The 24,629-nt window shown below is 37.0% G+C and overlaps 3 protein-coding genes across 4 annotated transcripts in view; 2 read left to right on the forward strand and 1 right to left on the reverse strand.

The window, feature by feature from the left end:
* The window catches only part of LOC121732231, a 39,939-nt gene extending 22,885 nt beyond the window's left edge, over positions 1-17,054 (forward strand). The window contains exons 2-10 of one of the 2 annotated variants that reach the window (XM_042122047.1): positions 5,453-5,761; positions 8,123-8,358; positions 9,598-9,795; positions 10,134-10,251; positions 10,597-10,707; positions 11,093-11,246; positions 11,897-12,109; positions 12,397-15,304; positions 15,347-17,054. In XM_042122047.1, the coding sequence (XP_041977981.1) occupies positions 5,453-5,761; positions 8,123-8,358; positions 9,598-9,795; positions 10,134-10,251; positions 10,597-10,707; positions 11,093-11,246; positions 11,897-12,109; positions 12,397-15,304; positions 15,347-16,754 (5,655 nt within the window). In that variant the 3' untranslated portion in view covers positions 16,755-17,054. Of the gene's footprint in view, positions 1-5,452; positions 5,762-8,122; positions 8,359-9,597; positions 9,796-10,133; positions 10,252-10,596; positions 10,708-11,092; positions 11,247-11,896; positions 12,110-12,396 lie in introns of both variants that reach the window. The other variant, XM_042122046.1, reaches the window with a different exon arrangement.
* A 6-nt stretch (positions 17,055-17,060) lies between these two features.
* The window catches only part of LOC121732235 (adenylosuccinate lyase), a 43,068-nt gene continuing 35,499 nt past the window's right edge, over positions 17,061-24,629 (reverse strand). Inside the window, exons 2-3 of the mRNA XM_042122053.1 lie at positions 18,329-18,624; positions 17,061-18,135 (exon numbers count right to left, since the gene is read on the reverse strand). Of these exons, the coding sequence (XP_041977987.1) occupies positions 17,121-18,135; positions 18,329-18,624 (1,311 nt within the window). The 3' untranslated portion in view covers positions 17,061-17,120. The remainder of the gene's footprint in view (positions 18,136-18,328; positions 18,625-24,629) is intronic.
* The window catches only part of LOC121732240, a 39,364-nt gene continuing 33,985 nt past the window's right edge, over positions 19,251-24,629 (forward strand). Inside the window, exon 1 of the mRNA XM_042122060.1 lies at positions 19,251-19,402. Within this exon, the coding sequence (XP_041977994.1) occupies positions 19,352-19,402 (51 nt within the window). The 5' untranslated portion in view covers positions 19,251-19,351. The remainder of the gene's footprint in view (positions 19,403-24,629) is intronic.

Consider the following 24,629-nt stretch of genomic DNA (forward strand, 5'->3'; position numbering starts at 1 on the left):
TTCATTATTTCATTCTGCAAAATCTCGAAACGAAATAAATAAAACATCTGTATCATATAGTAAAACTATAACAGGATTGTAATTTGATTATTTGAAATATAGTAATATTGTATTTTTTTTTTATTTTATCTATGGACGCTTCACACCACCTCAGTCTGGCCCCGTGCTAAGTACCTAAAGGACTTGTGTTACAGGTACCAGACAACGGAAATATATTTAATACTTGTATAGTATACATATATTTAAGATTTTTATTATATCATACACATATATAATACACATCCAGACCCGGGAACATTGAAAACTTTTTGTTCCATCGGCGGGATTCGAACCCGCGGCTTGAGCTACCGACGCTCTCACCACTGAACCACAGAGGTCGTCAAATGGTAGTATACTTTAAATGGTAGTAAAGGTAGTATACCTACTGTATACATTATAACGTGTAAAAAATAATCATAAAAATATCAATACCATTCAAATATTATGTAATTGCATTTACTAATAGTCTAATTAGTTATTTAACATAAAAACTGTCACAGGCGTGAAAATGTAAATGTGTGTAATTATTCAATTATTTGTATCCTGTAATTTGTACTTGCACGTAATAACTCAATTAAATTGATTAACTGACTTGGTGATAGAGGTAGTCAACATATTTCACTGCTGAACTCACAGGCAAATATTAATTAGGTTTTAACATTAACTGTACTTAATTAAATGAAGATTTCGATATTTTTCATAATTCGTAGATATAACCCTATATATTTAATGTCAAACTATTCATTAATTTAAAGTTTAATCATCGTTAAATATCCCTTAGAATGGTCGTAAGATCTTAAATTATGTATGTACTTGATCTTAGTTAAGCCCTTAACTAAATCTTATCCCCGACAGCGTTGTCCTGCTTTGTGAAATTTTGGGGTTAAACTTTTTGCTCCAAAATTCATTTCTAACACTGAAACTGTAGAAACCTACAAAAGTGGTTGTTTGTCCTTATCTCTTTGTATAATTTCATTAAAATCGGTTCACACTTTAGTTTCCACTGACGATTGGTTTATGGTTAATATCTAACTTAACAAGAAGCTTGTTATCGATTTGATAGTTTACGATCACAATTTATGATGTCAGCATTCTGATATAATGATTTGAATGGAATCTTCTTTCGAAGATGTGATGATAGCTCTCTCAGAGAAAGTTCTATTTTCAATTCTATTTTAAAGTTAAACAATGTATTATGTATTTATTGCATTTTTTAACATATAAGAGGAAAAAAGAACAAAATACACTATAGGAAAATCATAACTACATCATATTTCTATTTTTAAACTACTACACGCCGTCTATTTATTTGCTAGCACTGCTTTTTTATATTTTGCATGAAAATACAAGAAATTTTACTATAAAATGTTATATACAAACTGCAAGTAGACTTTTGTAAGAATCTACTTATCTAACCTAACCTAAGCAAGTTGTTAGGGATGAATCATTATCATCGTTATGCTCTTTCTAAAAAAGATAATATAATAAGATAAATTTGATCTACAGAGTACTTGGTATCATGAGCGCCAGCAGAAATAATTTCCAAAGGCTGCAGATTTTAGTTTTCTTTTCGTTTTGCTTTTTGCGAACAACAGTGACCATTTACGTCAATAGAATACATTTAGTGCCGAAACATTACGAACTATCTTTGTACGGCATGGTAATAGGGTTACAGACAGCTTTTTATTTCAATAATTCCTGGCCATTTAGCCAAAACTTTTTCGTTACCGCTTTTTTATCGCATCGCCGCGCGCCGCGCCGATCAAAATGTATGGAATTGACATAAGCGCGTTCGTTAATATTATGACGTTGACTTTCGACTCGTCTTATGTCAATTCCATACATTTTGATCGGCGATTCTATAAAGAAGCGATAAAGAAGAGATCTTGAATCACCCCCCTGTTGATCCCGAGATTCCCAAGGGGTGCAAGTGCACCACCTGGCCCTGCCGGCGCCCATGTTTGGTATGAATAAGCAGACATAATGCTTTGCTCGAGTTTAATATAATATCATGTAAATTGTAATTAGTCAAGTCAATAACTAGATTATTAATTAGTCCATTTATCTTAACGACACTTCAATAACTTAAATAATAATTAATTATTAATTTGTCATAGGCAAACTAATTTATGTTTATTTTATAATTAATCTCATAAACTTTTATCAAATATTTTGTTATAAACGAGCACGACGATATTGAGATAGAATCCACACTACTATTTTAAATACGAAAGTGTGTCTGTTTGTTTGTTACCTCTTTACATCGAAACCGCCGAACCAATTTAGCTGTGATAAGTACTTTGAGTTTCAGGAATGGACAGATTTCGGAACTTTTTATTCCGGAGAAATGTGTGGCCCCCGAAAAACGGATTTTGGCGCAATGTAGTTGTGTCATCTAGTCTAGTTGTAAATAAATGCTGATTGGTTAATGTCCAGCTGGTCGATTCTGTATCGTACATTTGTGAGTTACTAACTCAGTGATTAACTCACAAATGTACGATACAGAATCGGCCAGCAGAGGCCGTAGCCAAAGTCCCTTTCGTTAAAAACGATGACGTAATTCATTATCAAAATGTACGGGATTTGACATTAGTCTTCGCAAGCGAAATGTCATTTAGCGATGACTTATGTCAACCCGCATACATTTTGAAAACGAATTTTGTCATCGTTGTTAACGAAAGATACTTTGTCTAAGGGGGCAGCTTCTTAGATTTTTTGACAAGAGTTTGTATATTATTCAGCGTTGTTGATTAGTTAAAGTTTTGTCTATCTAGCCAATCAAAAACGCTAACTGAATAGACAAACGAGTAACGACGATCAGTGCCAGAAAACCTCAAAATCCTATTCATATTTTTTAACGTCTGTAAGACATTCGTCATAGTTTTTATTATCAGTAAAATATGAAAATGGAGTTTAAGACATTAGTCATAGTTTTTATCATCAGTAAAATATGTAATGGAGAGAGAGAACATTATATTTTACGTCGATTACTCCTTTATACAAATTGCCGCCTTGGTTTCGGTAAAAAGGCATGACTGAGCCCAATAAAATATTAAAAGTGATAAAGTTTAACGAATAATGACAGTTGACAGTGACGTTAATGGAGGATCAGCATGTTAAATACGATAAAAGTATCGATAAATTGTGGACAACGTGTGGCACTTCACTCGAGGGCCAGTGTTGCCAACTGAAAGAAATATAAACTGCTAAAACTTTTAAAAATCCCTTGTTTAATTTACTATTTGATGTACAATCTATAATATATTTTATAGAAAGTACAAATTAATTTCAATTATAAGATAATAAGAATAATATTGATATTTTTTGGGACTCAATCATCATTGATGACGTCTCGGCGGGCGCACTACCGTGCTCCCGGATTACAGGAGTTAATTTTTAGGATTCTGTATTCAAAGAGTAAAAAATTAAAAACGGAATCTACTAAGACTTTACTGATTTTCTGTCCTGTTGTCTGTCACCAGGCTATTTTAAATAAAATAGTAATAAATAATAATATAATTTTTTCTTCGCTAAAACTTTTAAAGTTTTTCCTTAAATTGAGGAAAATACCAAGTTGGCATCACTGCCCGAGGGTCAGTACCTGTTCGACATTACGAAATTGGGAACACCGTTATGGTTCGTAGTGATGTAACGAATATGCTGCAGAACTGGTTGCCGCGACCTTCTCAAAGCCGAGCCTCTAGGGATGTGATGATATCGATATTGTTACATATCGATGAAATGTGTTAACATTGATATCATGGGTAATTTAATGTATATACTTTATATATTTTATTTACTTCTTAATGATACCAACTTCATAAATATAGCGATTCAAGTGTGAAGAGGTATGGGACAATCAGACTGACAAGTGTAATACAACTTACAAGTCTGGAAGCAAGGATATAAAAGTATGGATAAATAATGAAGTCGCATAAACAAAAATAAAATAAGAAGTCAGTGATACAATATATAAAACATAAAAAATATATTAAATTAGCAAAGCACGGTGAAATGCCTGAAATTCTCTTGAGTATTCTTTTAATTTATTTTATCATGCAATGTGTTTATTTTAATTACATTGCAATTAAGGCTTTTGAGGTTACGTATGACTTGGACATTGATAAATGAATTCCATAAACAGAAAAAACACGAACTAGGACGCGAAAAGTGTAAGATCAAGTGAATATTTGCGTTAATGTTACATAACATGTATCGTACAGTCATCGCACATCACTAAAGTTCAGATTAAGAAACACCAAAAAGCTAAACCAAAATTAATTTTAAGATATTCATACACGAGTGCGTATTAATTTTTAAATATATTAAAATCATTTAAATAGTTTCTTAAGTTTATTGCACAATAAATTTAGTTTTAGGCGCTTTCCGTCACTCCAAAAGTAGGAAACAACGCGGAATAGGCATAAACATTTTGGTTTATTCTGTCTTGTGTTATCTACTGAAATTAATTAGAGCATCAGATTTCCTTACAAAATTAGAAAATCATAGATGTTTGTTTCTAAAATGTTGCTGTTATATTTTCTCCGTTTTTCCCTATTTTTCATTGATTCTTCGCTCCAAGTCATCACGGTAGCACCGTGATGACTTAAGCCGTAAAGCCTTGCTCCTGTTCCGGTATGATATAGTAATAACTAAGGCCTTGATAACACCGGTAGTTGGTATCTACTCGATAGTAGAGTAGGTAGCGACATAGTAAAAGGAGGGGAAGTAAGTTATCTTCATACAAAGGCACCACGCGCGGCTTGTATTTTTTTTAATATGTAATAAGGGGAAAACGAGCAAACGGGTCACCTGATGGAAAGCAACTTCCGTCGCCCATGGACACTCGCAGCATCAGAAGAGCTGCAGGTGCGTTGCCGGCCTTTTAAGAGGGAATAGGGTAATAGGGGAGTTTAGGGAAGGGAAGGAAATGGGGAGGGTAGGGAAGGGAATAGGGTAGGGGATTGGGCCTCCGGTAAACTCATTCACTCGGCGAAACACAGCGCAAGCGCTGTTTCACGCCGGTTTTCTATGAGAACGTGGTATTTCTCCGGTCGAGCCGGCCCATTCGTCCTGAAGCATGGCTCTCCCACGTATAATCTCCCACGTAACAAAATTCGGTGGTACCAGCCTCTAAAACCCGCCGAGATTTTGTTGTGTGCCGTACGTGGCGACGCATTGATACTATGGCGCACACATACAAGCCGCGCGCGGTGCCTTTGTATGAAGATAACTTACTTCCCCTCCTTTTACTATGGTAGCGAGACAGTGGCGTTGAGATAGCTGTGCTCTCGACCAATCAAATTGTCTGTTTGCACTGTCTTACCACTCTACTCGTTAGGTATAACAAGGCCTAAAACAAGCAGCAAGAAGAATCCATTAAGTTATTGTAACACCAAACTCTCTTTTCCAGGACATAGCATCCCTGCTGAAATCCAAGAACGTCCAAGGTCTCGAAGTGTACGATGCCCACCGAGGCTTCAACAAGACCAAAGTTACCGAAGCGGTGGAGGCAGCCAAGGAGGCCCTTAGCTCGCACGGAGGAGGACCCCTGTACCTGGCCCTCCCTGCTCATCCGGAGCTGCTGGCGAAGTACTACGACCTGAGGGCTCTAGTGAAGAAGACTGACCTCTTCATGGTGCATACTCATGCCCTGGGTCTGGTGAAGAAGATGACGTATCACCCGAGTAGACTGAGCGGCTTGTGGGACATGATGAATACTGTAAGTCTATTCGATAACTAGTTTTTTGCGGTTCCTCCTGCGTCAAAAAAGGAAAATGGCATACAACTTTGATCCCCTGGTTTACCCTTTGACGGCCGTATTCTCCATAATATTTAATGATTAATTACCTTTAATTTATTGAAGATTTTATCAAAATATGTATTATAATGGAGCTTATGTCTTCAATAATAAACCTCTCTGAGTGTGGTCGCAAAAAGGGAAATTATTTAGTAAGTGCCTTTATTATACGAGGAACACAATATAATATGCGAAATTTTTAGTTAATCTAACTTTAAAGCTTAAAGCTTTGGTCTGTTACAAATTCTAGCTCTTCATAATGGTTTGGCGTTATTACGTAGGTAATGCGTTGATCTAAAGTTAAGCCAATATGCAGCTTTTAATCATAAAAATTAAATTAATATTAAGTACTTACCATAATATTTTAATCATAAAAATTAAATTAATATTAAGTACTTACCTACCATAATATTTTAATCATAAAAATTAAATTTATATTAAGTATCATTTTTAAATAGGTTTTTCAATATAATTTATAATTTATTGCATTATAAATTGAACGTATTAAAATCTAATTTGATCTAAATGATTATTGATTTCCTGTTTTCAGGAGCGTGATTTGTAATTTGTAGATAATTTAATTTTTTATAATTTGATGACATTCAAGATCAAGGTCTGGGCTAAATTAAATCAATTAGTATCTTAATGAAACTTACGTCATAAGTGACCTATAATTATTATCTACGTACTACTTAATTATGGGAACCTAACATGTTATGTAGAATTTAAAAATTTCAAGCTGTGCGGGCGCAGCTGCAAACTAAGCAGATAACCTCAAGCGGCGCAAATATGAGAACCTCAGCGGAGTTCTCATATTTGAACCGTTTGGGGTGGAAACCCTAGGCGCATGGGGTCCGGGGAGCACAGAAGCTTTTTAGAGAAATATTTAAGAAACTTATTGAAGCCACCCGAGACCCCAGAGCCGGGAGGTTCCTATAATTATGATAAACATACATTAATCTGGTAAAAAGTTACATCGCATTTAGGTAAGATCGAAGACAAAAGATAATTGAACCACTTTGCGATTTTCTTCCTTTGCATAAGGATTCATACGTACTGGATCTATCTTCTCTACGGCAAGTTTTAAAAGAAATGTATATATATGACAGATATAGATCCTGACCTTAGTACATTTTTCTTAGGCATTATTTAGTTCAATGTCAACTCACTTAACAAAAGATCAATGAAACCTTTATTTCCGGAGTATTTCGAATACAGCACGCTATCAAATTTAACATCTTTAATGGCTGCAGAAGATACCATTATTATAAAGATCACTAGACCAACATCCTGTATCCATATTGAGATGTCATGATTCATATTAAACGCCTACCAAGTATTAGCATATAACATTTGACTGAAGGCAGCTAGGGTAATTATTTAACATATTTTCATTCTTTAGATAAGAAATAATTGTTGAAGTTTTTATGAAAAAATGGTGTACTATGAGTGAAGTTGATTCATAGGCAGATGGCAGACCTTCGTCATTTGGTCGGATTATGTCAATTCAATATTAGTCGTGATCTATGGGTTTGACATAACGCAACCAAATTACGTAGATCCACCATGTGTCTATGAATCAACTTCTCTGATACATCCGTCACTACATAGGTAGGTACGTCATCTTTTTACACAGCCTAGATAATTTTTGGGTAACCTAGACCAAATAAAAACACAGAAATTACCACACATTAAACACAGTAAAAATTAAGGCCACATCACAATTTACAAAATACATTATACGCGTGTTTATTTTCACTTTTCTGTTCATGCTGAACTTTAAGCTGGACCTATGTTTTGACAGTTCTAAATTAAATTAATATTATATATTACTATTTTTTAAGTTGTCTGATTTAATTTAACCTTAAACTCTACCCTAAACAGTTTTTCTATTACCTACGACGAAATTAGTTATTTTCTCCACCACATCATAAAATGCATAATAATCCTAATATCATCCAAATAGAACAGTTTAATCTGCCATTAGAGTTCAAATTATACTTACTTTAAATTAAATTAGATCACGAAGGCTATATCCATTATTATTTATAAGGTTCTTATGAGGATAAAACGATGCATAATTATTTAGGAATTTGATATTTTTATCGCTTTATAAAAATTAAGTATAAAATTCCAAACCCACTCGTTCTAATTTAATTTCATATTCCAGTTTTAAATTCAAAGCTGCCGCCTGCCAACTTACATCTTCTTCTTCTTTTTCGGTTGAATAAAAATAAAATATTTGCCATGTGCTAAATTAACGTTACATTTACGTTTTTACAGGACTCAGTAGTAGATTTGGTAGTTGGTCTTGGAGTCCCGGCTTCGAAGGTGGTGATCAGTCTACCGGCCACGGCTCGCCAGTTCACCCTACAGAACGAAACCCTCAGTACTCCGGGCAGCCCGACAGAAGATGAGGAGCCCAAGGTCATAGACCAGGCTGAGCTTTGCAGGCAGCTGCAGGACGGAAGGTGGACCCTGGAGAGAGACCAGGATCTGTCCGCACCTTATGCTTTTAAGTGAGTGTTAGGTAACTCTTATTCAAGATTCTTTACCGTGTCAACCGCATTTTAAGAAAATAGGCAACGTGAAAGTATCCGATAAAAGGTTATTATATAATTAGTAATATGGATGGCTCGTATTGGACCACTGAAGTACTATTGGACCTTTACAAGCAAGTAAGTCATGTTAAAACCTGAAAGTAGTATAATATTAAGCAATATAATAATAATAACTCCCGCACCGGTTTCGGTGGCGGTGGCCGGCTTCATTGAAACCGGGCCAGTCACGCAGGGGTAATTTTTATAGTGCCCGAGTGTGTGCGCAGTACACAAGAGCACTCTCTATCTGGGGACACGGCCAAGTCGAGCAAATAAGCGGCACGGCCGTAATATCCTTTTCTCGAAGCAATTCAGACCATTTTTGACCTTCCTTTTACTCTCATTACTCAGTGGGACGTACGACCGACACGCCTGGCGAGAGATCAGTTTCAGGACCGACTTTTTACATGCCCATCCGACGCATGGATCATCTTACTTGTCAGACAATTGTTTTTTTCTTTGTAATTGCATTGTCCTAACCAAACTTGGAAATAACATGTTTCCAACGCGGGAATCAAACCCGCGAGCATTAAGCAATAGGTAATAAATAATAATATTACTACAATACACTTACCGGATACGAACTAGACTCATATTATATTATGTTCTGAAGGTTAATAGGTGAATCGAAAGCTTTTTGGAGTTATTGAACTTTGTTATATATTTTAAGCCATGAATATGCACATAGTTAATTAATGTACTTATCAGTAATTATTATAATTAACATAATTGATAATACCACATCTTAATGATATTAGATGAAAAACGTGTCTATAATTAAAGCTTTATTAGTTCATTCTTTCATTTTTAAGTAGGTTGAACTATTAGATTTCTTTTAAATAAGTAGATATTAAATTTTATAGACATAAAGTATTTTACAATTATAGGTACTCATTTACTTATCGCACTATATACTTACTATAGTTTTTAATTTCAATTGTAACTCTATTAAACTCTATTAAAATCTATTAAATTGCAATCTGTACAGTAGCTTCAGATCTTAAAAAACAAATTAAGTACACTTGTCTGCACGAGTAGTAGGTAATTATATTTCTTGATAAGTAATTGAAATAAATACAGTGCTTCGCCTGGCTGCGCCAAATTGCATTCTCTTCTTTCGATAGCGAACTTACTTGATATTTTTTAATCAATTTACAGGGACAAAACATGGATATCTTTCGAGGACTCCTCCTCAGTGGACGTTAAGGGGAAGTATGCGCGTGTGCGTGGTCTTGCCGGTCTGGCGTTGTACGACGCTCACACAGATAACGAAACGCCGTGCGGTCCACCGCTCCGGGCTGCGTTAGCAAAGGTGCTGAACCAACAGAGCAGAGCGCCCAGGGCTGCTGTGCTGAGGTAATTGTAATGTTGATATAATGTAGATACATAGCAAGAAAAGCGGCCTGGAACACTGCAAAGAAACATATTTGAAAAGAACCACCAAGAAAAATGATAGCGAAATGGCAGTTGGCACCCCGTTAAATTACGTAGCTGTGGTTTGTGCTGAATCCATAATAATATAACTAGTGCTGAAGGTATCCTTTACTACTTAAAATACTATCTACAAAATTCGCTAGGCTTAAATAATGAATGGACATAAAAGCAATACTTTTATTTGTCTTGTCCATGTTCTAAGAGATTAATTATTTACATTATATTTTAATAGAAAAATTGCATAAACTTTGACTTTGCAGATCTCTGGAGAACGAGATCCTGTCAGCACCAAGCCGCGCGCTGGACGCGCTGCAGGTGTCGCCATACCGCATCACGCAGGTCGTGGACTCCGACGGCGTCATACACTCCATCAGAGAGGTATGCTGCGCCTTAAATTATGATAAACATAGTTTCACAAATGCCTTTTTTTGGTGTTTTGGTTTTTTTTTTGAAGTTTTTAGTCATTGTAACTTTGTATCGATTGTATCCCGCTTAGAGATTAGAGGGAGTAGGAATTAGGATTTTAACTTGTCCCTCAGTTCCCTGAGATCATTCACAGGGTTTTTCATAACTATTGGTAACTACTGTCGATGCTGGTAGTTGAAAATTTTATCACCTTTTACCTAAGTCTTTTGAAAAACTAGTTTTCTGCAGCAGTAGGTAAAACTGAGTCTAAACACATTTATAGACCATTTGCAGATTATGATGATGATGAAATTCCAGGATACTCGTACGGAGTTCACCTGTTCCCGTCAAGGCTACTTCGTGCACCCTCGCTCGTGCGCGAGATTCTACCGCTGTGTGAAGTTCGACCAGCTCTCTGCCGACTATACCGTAAGTTATATTATACTTACAAAAATACATGGACGAGTCTATAATGTTTGAGCATACTTCAAAATATTTACGATACAATAACTAGATGTTATTTTAAAAAGTCGATTAAAACGGCATTATGTTTTTGTGTGGAATCAACTTCTCTGATAGTACATTCTAAACAATTTCTTTAAAATGTTAATATACTGTCTTCGATTCCGCAATATTATGCCTCACATCTTTGACCAAAACAAACAGAAAAACTCAAACTTCAAACCAACCGTAAAATCTGAGATCCGAAAAAACCGACATATCTACAACATATTAAAACGCAAAATTCACAAACCCGTGTTAGCAAAATTCAGAAACCCTTTGTTAACAAAACTCAAAACCCCTTGTTTACCAGGTGTTCGAGTTCGACTGTCCCGCGGGTCTGGCGTTCGACTCCCGCTACGAGGTGTGCGTGTGGCCCGGCAGCCTGCCGGACTCCGCCGCCTGCCCCGGCTCCTCCGAGATCGCACCTGTACCGCGCACCAGATTCGTCTGTCCTAATGTTGAAGGTATGTAATGGATGTGGAACTTAGGTGTTCGGGACCGACTATTCCAAAGGGCGTTCGAATTTTATGTTTCGTTCGAGGGTTAGAGTTAAGCTGATCGCACATTTGTCAGCACCGTACGCGCCGTACGCGACGAACGCACCGCATTGTACACGAAATGTGACGCGTACGGTGCGGACCAATGTGCGAGGTTTCACATCATTTCCTACAACGAATTCTCTCGAACGCTCTGATAAATGTGCCATCACCCTAAGGCTTTAAAAGGCCACAATCTGGTCTTCGAAGCGTAAGATGTCTCCCCACCACCTGGGCATACAACAGTAGAAACTGGTAGCAGGAAATTAGAAAAAGAAAATTAGAGAAGTAGAAAAATAACGGCGAGTATTAGCGCGCGCACTAGCGGCCAGGCCGCAGGTCGCATTGCGGCCAGGTGCGCGTGGTCTATGGCGGTTTCATGCTAAGGTATCTATCTCGATGGCCGCCGCGGCTTGGCCGCTAGTGCGCGGCCGGCCTTACACGAAGACTTCACTTGCGCCTTGTATTTTTCAATAGCAATCATCAAACATAGGAACTTTAACTTTGATAAAAGAAATGCTTAGATGCGCCTACAATTTTTTTCATGGCAAGTATCATTTATCACAATCCATTTTCAGGTTACTACGTAGACCCGGAGAACTGCCGCTGGTTCTTCGCCTGCTTGGACCACGGGAAGTCTCCTCTCACGGCCTACGAGTTCCGTTGTCCCTTCGGCCTTGGGTTCGACCCAGCTCGACTGACGTGCGACTGGCCTTGGCTCGTGCCAGCCTGCGCCGGTATTGGCCGGTACGAAGCTGAGGCGTTTGGATTCTCTGGAGCTGCTCTTGGAGGTAATTTAAAGAAACATTTATATAGGGTGTAATAGCTTTTCTTTTCTTTCGCTGCTACTTCCATAGTGATCTCTATACAAGAAACACATACACAGACACAGTACACGCCCTTAAGTATTATCACTTAGTTTTGTTACACGTTGTATATACTTTAGACGACCTCTGTGACTATGTTGTGTGAAGTTTCTATAGATATTATTATTGCTCTAAAACTTTAAGTACCAAATATGTAGAAAATTAACGTCTTCTGAACGATGGAACAATAATTATCTACTCATAAATTTCAGGCGCAGCCGGCTTTCAAGGAAAAACTGCCGACTCTGTGAACATAGCCGCTCATCAAAGTTTATTATCTGGAGCAGCACTGAACAACCTCGTAGGAGTACAAAGCAACGTTCTTTCGAGTGGCGATAGATTAGGTGCTAACTTTATAGCTTCCCAGGAAGCAGCGAACAGAGCACAATCCGAAGAGTTTAGTATCGATGATAGGTTCACTGATTTGTCTGAAGCAGGCCAAGGTGAATCTAGCGGTATTTCGTACAATGTTGTGCCCGCCGAAAGTATTAATAGAGCCCTTATAGGAGCCTCCGACTACTCAAGTGGTTCTCTCGTCCTTGATGATTTTAGATTCAGCGATAAAGACAATGTTGAATTCGCTAGCGCTAGCAATGGTGACTCTATTCAAGTAAACTCCGGAAATGTCGTTATTGCTAATCCTGGTAAATACGTTGCAAGTAATGCTGGTAAATACGTTGCTAGCAACACTGGTAAATACGTTGCTAGCAATGCTGGTAAATACGTAGCTACTAACGCCGGTCAGTACACCGGTGCATCGGGTAGATACGTTGCAAGTGATGCAGGAAAATACAGACCAAGTAACGTTGGTCTATACAATGCAGGTGCCTCAGGAAGATACATAGCTGGCGACGCTGGTAAATATAGGCCAAGTGACGCTGGTCAGTACCGAGCAACCGCCACCGGAAAGTATGTAGCTAGCGATGCTGGAAAATACAGACCTAGTGACGACGGGCAGTACAGAGGTAGCTCAACTGGAAAGTATATAGCCAGTAATGTCGGAAAATACCAACCGAATAATGATGCTGGTAAATACAGACCAGATAATGCTGGAAAATACAAAGGTCTTGAAGCGTACGCTGGAGTGTCCCCAAAATACGATACAAGATATCAAAGCAACGCCTATTACAAAAAAGATGACAGAGGAAAATACCACCATAATCCCATTGGAGATCATGCGAAGCCTTACGAGCACGTTTCTGTACCTGCCTTAGGATACGATCATACAGACAGACCCTACATTCCGACTACTGATGGCTATGATGTAACTCACAGTGGATACGACTATCCAAAACCAGCGATCGAATTCAACGAGGGGCCAGCTTACGTAGATAATAATAATGGTAACAATGGCAACAACTACGATACTGTAAATATAGGATATGTAGGCAAAACAAGTTTGGTCGATGTTGAATCACCTCATAAAAAACAACCTAATGTATTCATTGAACCTGACGTGTCTATAACCAACCCTGGTTTGAGTTACCAGAATATAGACTTAAGTAAATATGTAACGAATCCTTTGTCGTCAATTACAGTAACCACCCCCAGCCCTGTTACAGTTACAACTTATAAATCAATTTACGTCCCACAACCTCCTAGGAGCAGTATCAAGCAAATATTCACTTACAACCAACCAGCTGTAACCGCCGTACAACCCGCGTTAGTCAGTATCAAACAAACAGAACCTGTGATCGAAGTATCAAATTATCAACAAGGCTCAAAGCAGTATACTGAAAATTATAATGATGGCCAATCTGGAAGCTACGATAGTAGATTACCAAACATCAACTTAAACATTGGCATTACTTACACAACTCCGTCGCCGCTGATAAGCGTAACTCAACAGATTCCCGGAGGCTTTGGCTACAATCAAGAAACACTACAAGAAATAAACAATTTAGGCTATCAATACTCTACGCCACGCCCTGTAACTGAAGAGCCATTCAAAAAGGTTGTAGCTTATACAACTGGATCGTCAGTGACCATTGAACCTAAATATCAGCAAAATATCTACAGTTCACAAAGTTTTGTATCATCTACTCCATCCACAATTTCAGTTACTCCTAGCACTATTAATGTAAATCCTTTCCTTAAATATTCTCAAGCAGCGAAACAACAAACACAATACAGAGAAGACACAAGTTTGAATACTGGTAATAATTATGGATACACCTCAGAAATAAAATACGAACAGCCACAAACTATTACAGTCAGTACACCACGACCTGTTATTTCTATTCAAACAACAGTGAATCCTTCTACATTCGGTGAAGAAAATATCCACACAGTTGATGTTGGACGCGTAAATACCTATAACGACGCGTCAATAACAGGATATGAATATTCCAGACCAGTTGAAAAACTTGAAACTGTCATTTCAACACCTGCGCCGTACCAAACATATAATCGAAAACTAATACAACAGAAAACGTACGTTCCTACACTAGTCTCGTCGACGCCTCAGCCGCAGATAAACATTAAATACGAGCAGCCTAGTGTCTCAGTAAATGTAAATCCATTCCTGAAGTACACTCAGAAATATTCTGATGCAACTCTCGTTTCAAGACAAGAATTCCGCCAATCCTTTGGTACCACTAATGCTGAATATGAAAATGGAAAAACGATGTTTGTATCTACAACACCCTCAGTACTGGCTTACGAAGATCATTACACTGGATACGAAAGTCCAAAGAGTGCCATCAAATACGAATCTATTGAAGTCAAACCGCATGTTCAATATCATCAAGAAACGAATTTCCAGAGATCATCTGCGTCTTACCCGACTACACAAATTATAAACAATTACAACAGAATAGAAGAGCAGTCGCCAGAGATACAGACAGCTTATAAGGGAGAAGAATATTTGCCACCAGTGGTAACAGCTACTACTCCGATACAAATTCAAACTTCAACTAAAGCGCCGGAGTACCTTCCTCCGTTAGAAATTACAGCACAGCCTTCTACAACATCTAGACCAAGAGTTAAGACTGTTGAGTACTTCCCACCCACACAAAAGACTGTCCAAATACCATCTTCAACCAATGCACCTGAATATTTGCCACCAGTAATAGTTACATCTACTAGTGCTCCAGAATACTTACCACCTAAAGTTGTGATTTCTACGCAAGCACCGGAATATTTACCACCACCAATTGTTACTTCTACAAGTGCACCAGAATACTTACCACCTGTCGAAAATACTTACTTGCCACCAACGACAGCCAAACCTAAACTTAAAACACTCGAATATCTACCACCAGCAGTAAAACAAGAGACTGCTTACGAATACAGAGGTGACCTGCCAAAATCGGAAGAGATAAGGATATCAACAGGAGCACCTTCATATTCAACTAGAAAGCAAAACATTGTTGTAGAAACCGCAAAGTCTAATGTATTAGGTTTTGAAACAGTTGGTAACAATGCAGGTCTGGTTTCGACTACGTACTCTACTGCTCGTCCATCTATATCTTCAACAGTTGACTATTTATCTCCCGAAACAGTCACAACATATTCAAGAGTAACAAAGCCAGTGCGACCAATCTTAAGTTCGACGACACCCATATCTACAGTTTCTTACCAGCCTAGTACGGCTCGTACTTTCAAAGGATCCGATTACTTGGTACCAAAAGACGGGTCAAATCAACAGAGCTTTAAGACTGTTGAATACACCACAATAACTCCTAAAGTGAAATATAATCCCTTCAGTGAAGTAACATTTACAGGAGCAGGTAGAAAGCAGAATATTGTGATTGAATCTGCTAGGGCTGAATCTGAATCTGATTTAGAAGCTATCGAGGTCACATCAGCAAAACCTTTAAGAAGAACCAGACCAAAAGTGGCTGTTGTTACAAAGTTGAACGACTTTAACCCACTTCTTGTGAGGAAGCTGGGAGCTGTTTGTAGTTGTCAGTCGCCTGTTGTAGTACTAAGAGGAAGCAAACCTAGTGCAAATACTGAAGATATTGAAATTGAAAACGGCACACAAAAATCTTCCAATGCTTATACAGTAACAACATCTCCTTTAGTTTCTAGCTCATTTAACCCAATAATAGTACCCGATGATTCTTTCTATCAAGACTACCAGGACTCCAATATAAATGTTGAAATCAAAGGTGCGTCGCAAATCATTCAGTCCAGTACAAGTACTCCTGTGGTATCATCAACCCAGAGAATCGTTAAGATCAGACCACGTGTTAACGCAGTAACTGTGGCTCCTACTTACCAAACTATTTTATTAGAAAAAGAAGTTACATCATCACCTCAACTTGATGGGTCGGAATCTATTGCTATCGAATCTAAATCATTCAACCGTTACGGACCTGGTGGATGGAGAGGCAAAGACGAAACTCTACAGGGATCAGTGGACTGTCAGAGAGCAGGATTGTTCCGTCACCCGAAACATTGTAACAAGTTCTACTCGTGCCGATGGGACTGCAATAAGGAGAAATTCACTTTGCACGTGTTTGATTGCCCGGTTCAGCTAAGCTTCGACTCCAACATTGGCGCATGTAACTGGCCCAGCCAGGGTCCAGCGTGCCAAGGAGACACACTTCTCAATACGCTTTGATAAGTTAACAAGTAATAAGGAATACGAATTACTAAGTGCCATCAATTGTGATAAGTTTCACAGAAAATCCTACAGCGTATATTATTATCGTTCAAGAATTTAATGAATTCGAGTCTTTTAATGCTATAGGCTTATTTATTTGTTTGTTTTAATGTTAATTCATAGTTATTTATTACGCATACTCTTATGAAGCTTGTGCTTGTAAAGCGATTTGTTTTAGAATTTGAAGGTTGAATGAAGTTACCATTACCTAGTTTAGGGTAGACACGAAGATGTGGAGTCATTTTTTATTATTTTATACTAAACTAATGTAAATAAATCTTTATATTCATGTACCAATTGTTTCATTTATATCATTTCACTTAATTAAATGTTTAAAGTAACTGGTTTGGCGACCTCCGACAGAGTGGATTTGTATTTGGAAAGTACTTCATATACTTCCTCTTCCAAAAATTCGGTCACTTGTTCCGGAGCTCTGCCGATGAACGTCGATGCATCGAGTATTTTCTCAAGCTGTGGTAAAATCGGAGCGAAGTATTTGTCTTTTTTGACGCGATCAATGAGGTCGTTATCTTTGCCTTCTTGCTTAACTACGGCGCCGGCTTCATGGGACAAAACCCTGATCTTCTCGTGGCAGATTTGGCGATCGCCACCAGCCTGGACCATAGCCATAATTATATTCTCGGTGGCCATAAACGGCAGTTCCTGGGCGATGTGACGAGAAATTACTTTGGGGTAGACGACCAATCCTTGGCAAACGTTCAAAAGAGTCAGCAAAGTAGCATCCGCAGTCAGGAATGCTTCGGCCAGAGTTAAACGGCGATTAGCTGAATCGTCGAGAGTGCGTTCCATCCATTGCACGGCATGTGTGTTTGCGGCGTTAGCGTGTAGAGTGATCAAGTGTCGTGCAAGAGCGCAGCAACGTTCCGATCGCATCGGATTTCTCTTGTAAGGCATGGCGCTAGATCCAATTTGAGAAGACTCAAACGGCTCTTCGAGCTCCTTCCTGGAGGCCAATATACGAATGTCCGAGCACATCTTGTGAACAGTCGCTCCCAATCCAGATAATGCCGAAATCACTTCCAAGTCAACTTTTCTGGAATAAGTTTGACCAGTGACGATGTAGCGCTTGTCAAATCCTGCTAACTCTGCAACTCTCTTGTCAAGAGCTCTTACTTTGCTGCTGTCTCCCTTAAAAAGTTGAAGGAAAGATGCCTGGGTGCCTGTAGTTCCTTTCACACCACGGAATCTTAAGTCGTCTCTAGCTCTAGATAGAGCTCTCTCGTCCATCAGAAGGTCGTACAACCAGAGAGACGCACGCTTACCAACAGTTGTCAGCTGAGCTGGCTGAAGATGAGTGAAGCCTAGGATAGGCTGGGACCTGAAACGTTTAGAAACTTCATTAGCAAACCCTTCATTACCAAATAATATATTAATCAAAATTGCTTCAGACACTTATTGCAAATATTTTTCTAAGATGCAAAGAAAACCTTTGATCAACCTATCGCATAACTCATTTATTAAGTTATCAATATTGAATCATTCTAAAACAAACAGCACATAAGCTAACTCACTTATACTCATCAGCGAACTGCGCCAAGGAGCTGATAACAGCTGCGAGTCTTGGCAGGAGCAGGTCCAATCCATGCTTCAGTACAATCAGGTCGGTGTTGTCTCCGACGTAACACGAGGTGGCTCCGAGGTGGATGATGGGGGCGGCCTTGGGGCACCTCTCGCCCAGGGTGTGGACGTGGGCCATGACATCATGACGGAACTTCTTCTCGTGTTCCGCTGCTGACTTGAAGTCGATGTCATGGATCGCTGACTCCAATTCCGCGATTTGCTCGTTCGTGATGTCGAGACCCAATTCCTGAAAAGAATAGAGAGTTTTCTTTGAAAAGTAACTTGTTAGAGCTTATTATTGTAATGATTGAATCTGAAATCTTCATAGCTGGGCATTCCTAATCAAGTAGTTATCTTAAATTCCTTGACTAAAAAGTTAGCTTCATTAAATGTTATAACAATTATAAGTATATAACAATTTGAAATGTCAAAGTTAATCGTTAATCTGTTACAAACGATTTAAAATTTGATGATGCATTTCATTTAATGGCGCTACCACGTCGTTTCCGACGTCTAAAATCTTTTTTGAAGCCACATTTCACGAGGCTCAATATTTTCATTTGTAATGAAACATAGAGTCCGAACTTTGCTCGCATAAAATTTACTGGAAATACAATACGTTAATACTTAATATCAAGTAAGAAGTCGTATGTGGAAAATCTTTTATCGTAGTCTTAGCAAGTAACTTTTGGCAAAGTACTCGTATCCACGTTTTTAATCGACAATAATTAAGGGCATGATGCATGGTCGAAACGACAAAAATGTGACGTATTTCCTAGAACTCACCTTTATTGCTATAGGCATAAGTGTCATTATCATACAGGTACTCCATGCCCTAGTATTCGTGGAACAGATAAGATAAGATATAACACCTGTGATAGTACCAGTCCAATGTGGTTTGTGCACAAAAACGCACCGAACAAAGGATTTGTGAAGTGACCTAATTTTTTTCTTTTTTTAAAAGTGAAGTGACCATGGTTTCCGTCCAGACGATCGCCACTATTGTGGTGAAGGTTTTCAAAATTGTAAGTGACAGCACCTTTGATTTTTCTTTCTTTACGTTAAGCGGTAAGCCAAGTCAAAGATTATCCCCTTTTCTATCAAGCGCCTATTCTAGCGTACCAGACAAAAACAAAACATTGTATTACAGATACATTATGTTTTTTTTAGTACGGGAGTTATAGAGATTAGTATTTTCCCTCTAATTTACTAAATAGGGGACAATTATTAAAACTAAATTAAGTAATAATATAATGTTCAATGAGCTGATTTAGCTTATTTTGCGTATTTGTATGTTGTAAAAACAGCAAAATACCGATCATTATTCATTTTACTACATTTAGGTCCTGTTTCACCACTTTCTGATAAAGTGTCTAATAGGCTATTCACAACTTTTTTGACAGACTCTACATACTTGAGCTGTCAAGTTAGTTGGTGGATAGCCTTATCAGAAAGTGGTGAAACAGGCCCTTAATATTATTACAGACTAGTGACCCACCCCGCCTTTGCACGGGTTATAAAATATATTATAGCCTATGTCACTCACTGAACTAATGATTAAAATCGATTCAGTACGAGATGTCAGTAGTTTTTAATTATATTCATTCTACCTGTAGCCATCCGTAGCCCGCATTGGTCGGTACCGCCGCAAAAGCTAGTCCCGCAATTTTTAAATCTGTAATATCTTCGAAAATATTCATTTAAATCATATACTGTAAAGGGCCATATAGATCTATATTAAATCAATAATGTTTTAATTGAATAAGGAATATTGCCGTATTGGTTAAAATCGCTTAAAAATTAGCCATTATTTGAAGTTAAAAGTAAATGACAAAAAATGTTATTGTGGGATATCCATAAAAGATAGACATAATATACCATCGCGGAGTTTTCTGTAGACCTTTTCAAAGTGTACAATACTTAGTACATTATTTTGGTAAATCTCGTAGGGTTCAGCCTGCGTTTGCAATGTAAGCGGAAAAAAAATGAAAATATTTACGACATCACATTAGAAACCCCAAAATTAACAGTATTTTTCCACTATTTTATGAATGTTATTATACTTAATAACCTTCCTCTTTAATCACTCTATCTATTAAAGAATACCGCATCAAAATCCGTTGCGTAGTTTTAAAGATTAAAGGGAACAAAGGGACATGGGGGAAAAAAGCGACTTTGTTTTATAATATTATGTTGTGGTAAACGTTTTGATGACCTTCCAAAAATTTAATTTTTTAGTTTATATAATTAATTATTATCTTCCAGTTTTAATTTTTTATTGTGTGTATTAAGTAGATTCTATACTTGACAATTATATTTTACCATCATAACTTTCTTTTACTTTTTATTTATATAACAAAAAAAAACTATTTGTACGACTTCATAATCAATATCAATGTTATCGGCTACTTTGACTCATATCTGTTATCTACGATAAACATCCGTTTCATTCACATCTCTTACGAGTAAACGAGATAGCAATGTTGGCATTTTTGCACAACATACCACAGAAATGAATAATTTTTATCTGCATTCCTCCGTCAAAAAGTAAAATTAAACAACATTCTTAGGTCTCATTAAGCAATAACAGATGAATGATGATGCATGGAAAATTAAGAGTCACTGAGAGTCACTAAAACTTAAGTCTATACCAAAAATTGACTTTTCTACCATACTGCAGCTGCTCATAGTGCTCGGCAATACAATAACAGATATTACCATACTAAACGAAGATTTTCGAGGGCGAAACAATACCCCAATTTTACTACATTCCTCGATCGATATAGTCCGTTTCCTATAAAATAATAATCGGCCAAGTGCGAGTCGGACTCGCGCACGAAGGGTTCCGTACCGTTATAGAGCAAAAATAGGCTAAAATTGTGTTTTTTTGTACGGGAGCCCCCCTTTTTTATTTTATTTAAATATCACTCGTATTATAAATTATTAAAGTACACATATATTTAAGGCCTTTGTGAAAATTTCAAGTGCCTACCTGTTGCCATTATTTATATCGAGCAAAAAGGCTAAAAAATATATGTTTGTTGTATGGAACCCCCCTTAAATATTAATATTATTTTGTTCTATTTGTTGTTGTAGCGGCAACAGATATACACAATATGTGTAAATTTCAGAAGTCTACCTTATATAGCGGTTCGTGCGATACAACCTGGCGACAGACAGACAGACGGACAGACAACGAAGTCTTAGTAATAAAGTCCCGTTTTTACTATTTGGGTACGTAACTCTAAAAAAATTGACATTTTCAAACAGGTTTTTACAAAAAAGTCAGCCAATTTTAGGTCCATAGTTTTATGTACTTCTGAAAATAGTAAGTACTAGCTGTCGCGGCAAACGTTGTTTTGCCCATATTATTTTATTGAAGTGACTAATATATAAGAGACCTGGCTCTCTTAGGCATTTTCAAATATTTAAGTAAATGTTAATAGCGTGTAATATTTATACATCTAAACTCCCCTCTCGTACGCGACTCCCGCCTTGATGACGCCCACTTCGCAACGGGCCGTGCAGTAGAAATATATACATATTTTAATTTCGCCATAACTTCAAAACCAAACGTCAAATTTTAGTCATTCAAAGACCAAATATTATCTGCATAAGCTTTACTTAGTGATTAAATAATTTATTTTGATAAGGATTAATAGCATGAGTAAAATAAACGCGTTTAAATGTAGTCCAAAAAAATTCAAGATTTTTTAAATAAAAAAAATGTTGTTGTGCCTCACTTGACATAGATAGGTATAGGTGTGTCGCGGACTTTTTTGTAGATTTTTATAAGATCTACAATTGATTAGAACATTTTATGGTTCTTTCTTTCTTTTATAGTTTAGGCAGCGTACGCAAAATAAGTAACTTTTCTGGTTGATTTTTTACACGTTGTCTCCGAAAAACCCAAATATCTTACGGAAACCTATTTTTTTTCTAAATAAAATTTAGCCTATATTACTCGTGGATAATGTAGCTATCGAATGGTGAAAGAATTTAAAAAATCGGTCCAGTAGTTTTTGAGCCTATTCATTACAATTATACAAACAAAGTTTACCTTTTTATAATATTAGTATAGAAGTATTTAAAGTATAGATAAGTAAGTTCAGTTAAAGGTGTTTTGCCTATATGTATATATTGCATAATATGTATATTGTTAAATAATAATATGTCAGTTAAATAGTGAATCGGTAAAGAACTAAATAATAATGTACTAATAAAGTTTTTAAAACCATTAAAAACGTAGCATTTCTCTTTAATAGAGCCATGCACGCTGATGTGTATAAAGTATTTGTAAAATACTTGCTCTTCTAATTACTCCGATGTATTTCACAGTAAATACAATAAAATTACACATAATAAGTATCATTATTATATGAATAAGGCATGAGTCACGCTGAACGTATTAATGCAGATTCCATTCCATTGAACGAACGTCCTTATTTTACGATAAAGGCACTCCCATCTGTAATCGACTTGATAAATATGGCGTCTCATTAAAAGTTATTAAACTTATGTAGAGCAATAATTTATACATATAATAGTAATCCTATTCTCACGAGTCAAAAGAGATGAAGGACTCTTTTTCAATTGCTCTTCTTAATTAGAAGTACAACTTATGTACTCGTAGATTGTCAAGTAATTAATTATTATCTTAATAGTAATCATATTGTCACGGCATAATATTATAGAGTTCCAAAGAGTTGAATTTTAGAATTGAAGAGTTCCAGTATCCAATAGCTATGTCCACACTATGCGCTTTCGTCTTCAATTTTCGTCATCTTCTTTTTCGTTTTGGCGCATACAATAATTGAATACGTCACGCCAACATTGTCATTTTTGTTTTTTGCGCATGCCCTTGACGAACAGAAAAAGGCACAGTGTGGACAAAGCTATAGAGTTGACACAAAAACAATCCTTAAGAGCCCATATGAACTTGACTACATACTTTAACCTAGATCTCAAAATCTGTAAGGTCTAGAAAACTGATTTTTTGACACTAGTAACTTCAGTTCATAAAGATTAAATGCTCAAGACGAAAACACATGCTCGATAGTTTCTTTTTTAGAAAAAACCTTGTTTTAGACACATTTTTGCTTGGATCTTCGAAGTTTGCTGTCTTTTCTTCAATATTTTTTAATATCTAAAAAGGTATTGATAAAACCTAAATTTGCTCAAAACACTTTTTTCATAATCATTATAGTTCGTCTTTTATTCAAGTAAAACTAACTCGGCGATGATTCCGCGCCGTCCTTTTTCACCTGGCATATGAAAGACGGGCGTGAGTGTGAAGAGAGAAGGACGATGTTTGATTTTTAGAGTCAGGTGAGCTCTTAAAGAGCATGGACATAGCTAAGTTGGTAGGTTCCTTCCAATTTATAAACAGTTTCGGTAGACATTACTTTTTATAATCTCTACAAAATAGAGCTAAAGTCAACGGCGCAAAATCAATTTTGTTACATTAATGCCTAAATCAAAAAGTGTATATGTTACTTAAATTCATCATAACTCCCTTGACTCATCTCTATGGAGTTTAGTATTTACTATGAAACTAACCTTCTGCTGGGAATATTACGAAACAGTAGAACAAACACCTTATCTATTCAGGGCATGTACCTGCTATTACTGTGGCTATGACTAACGTGATTTACGCACTTATTATCAAGTAGCGTGTTGTGACTCAAAAGTCAAAATTGTTATTTGTATGTTATGTTGTGACTTGTGACCATAAAGTTATTATACCTAGCGGAATAGAGAAACAAAGGCCTGAGCAAGAGAGATGTCACTATCAGTAACACTGCGTGGTAAAATGAGACATGTGATACAGGACAGCAGCACTCTTTTTTTGACATCCAGTCGGCACGTGCCGCACGTTGACAATTTAATCTCATAGAATTCATGTTCAATCATGCTTGTGCAAGTGGTATGTACACATATTTTTCACACAGATGAAAACCAATTTCGGTTACGTTTGACAGCTCGAGATTGTTGCTCTATTCCGCTAGGTATATTAACTTTATGGTTGTGACCGTAGGTTGTGACTCAAAAGTCAAAATTAGCTTGTTCTTATGTTAAGTTTAAATCAACTTTGGCGCACGATAGTTTCTACTGCTAAAGCGGTAGATGCATCTGCTTTTCATAGTATTGAATTTTGCAGAGATTGCCAAACTGTGTAGAGTGAATTAAAAAGGCATAAAAACAGTAGTTCCCGCATAAGTAAAAAGATTTATCAAAAATACAATGATGAAG

The sequence above is a fragment of the Aricia agestis genome, chromosome 12 (genome assembly GCF_905147365.1).
Source record: "Aricia agestis chromosome 12, ilAriAges1.1, whole genome shotgun sequence".
Lineage (NCBI taxonomy): Eukaryota > Metazoa > Arthropoda > Insecta > Lepidoptera > Lycaenidae > Aricia > Aricia agestis.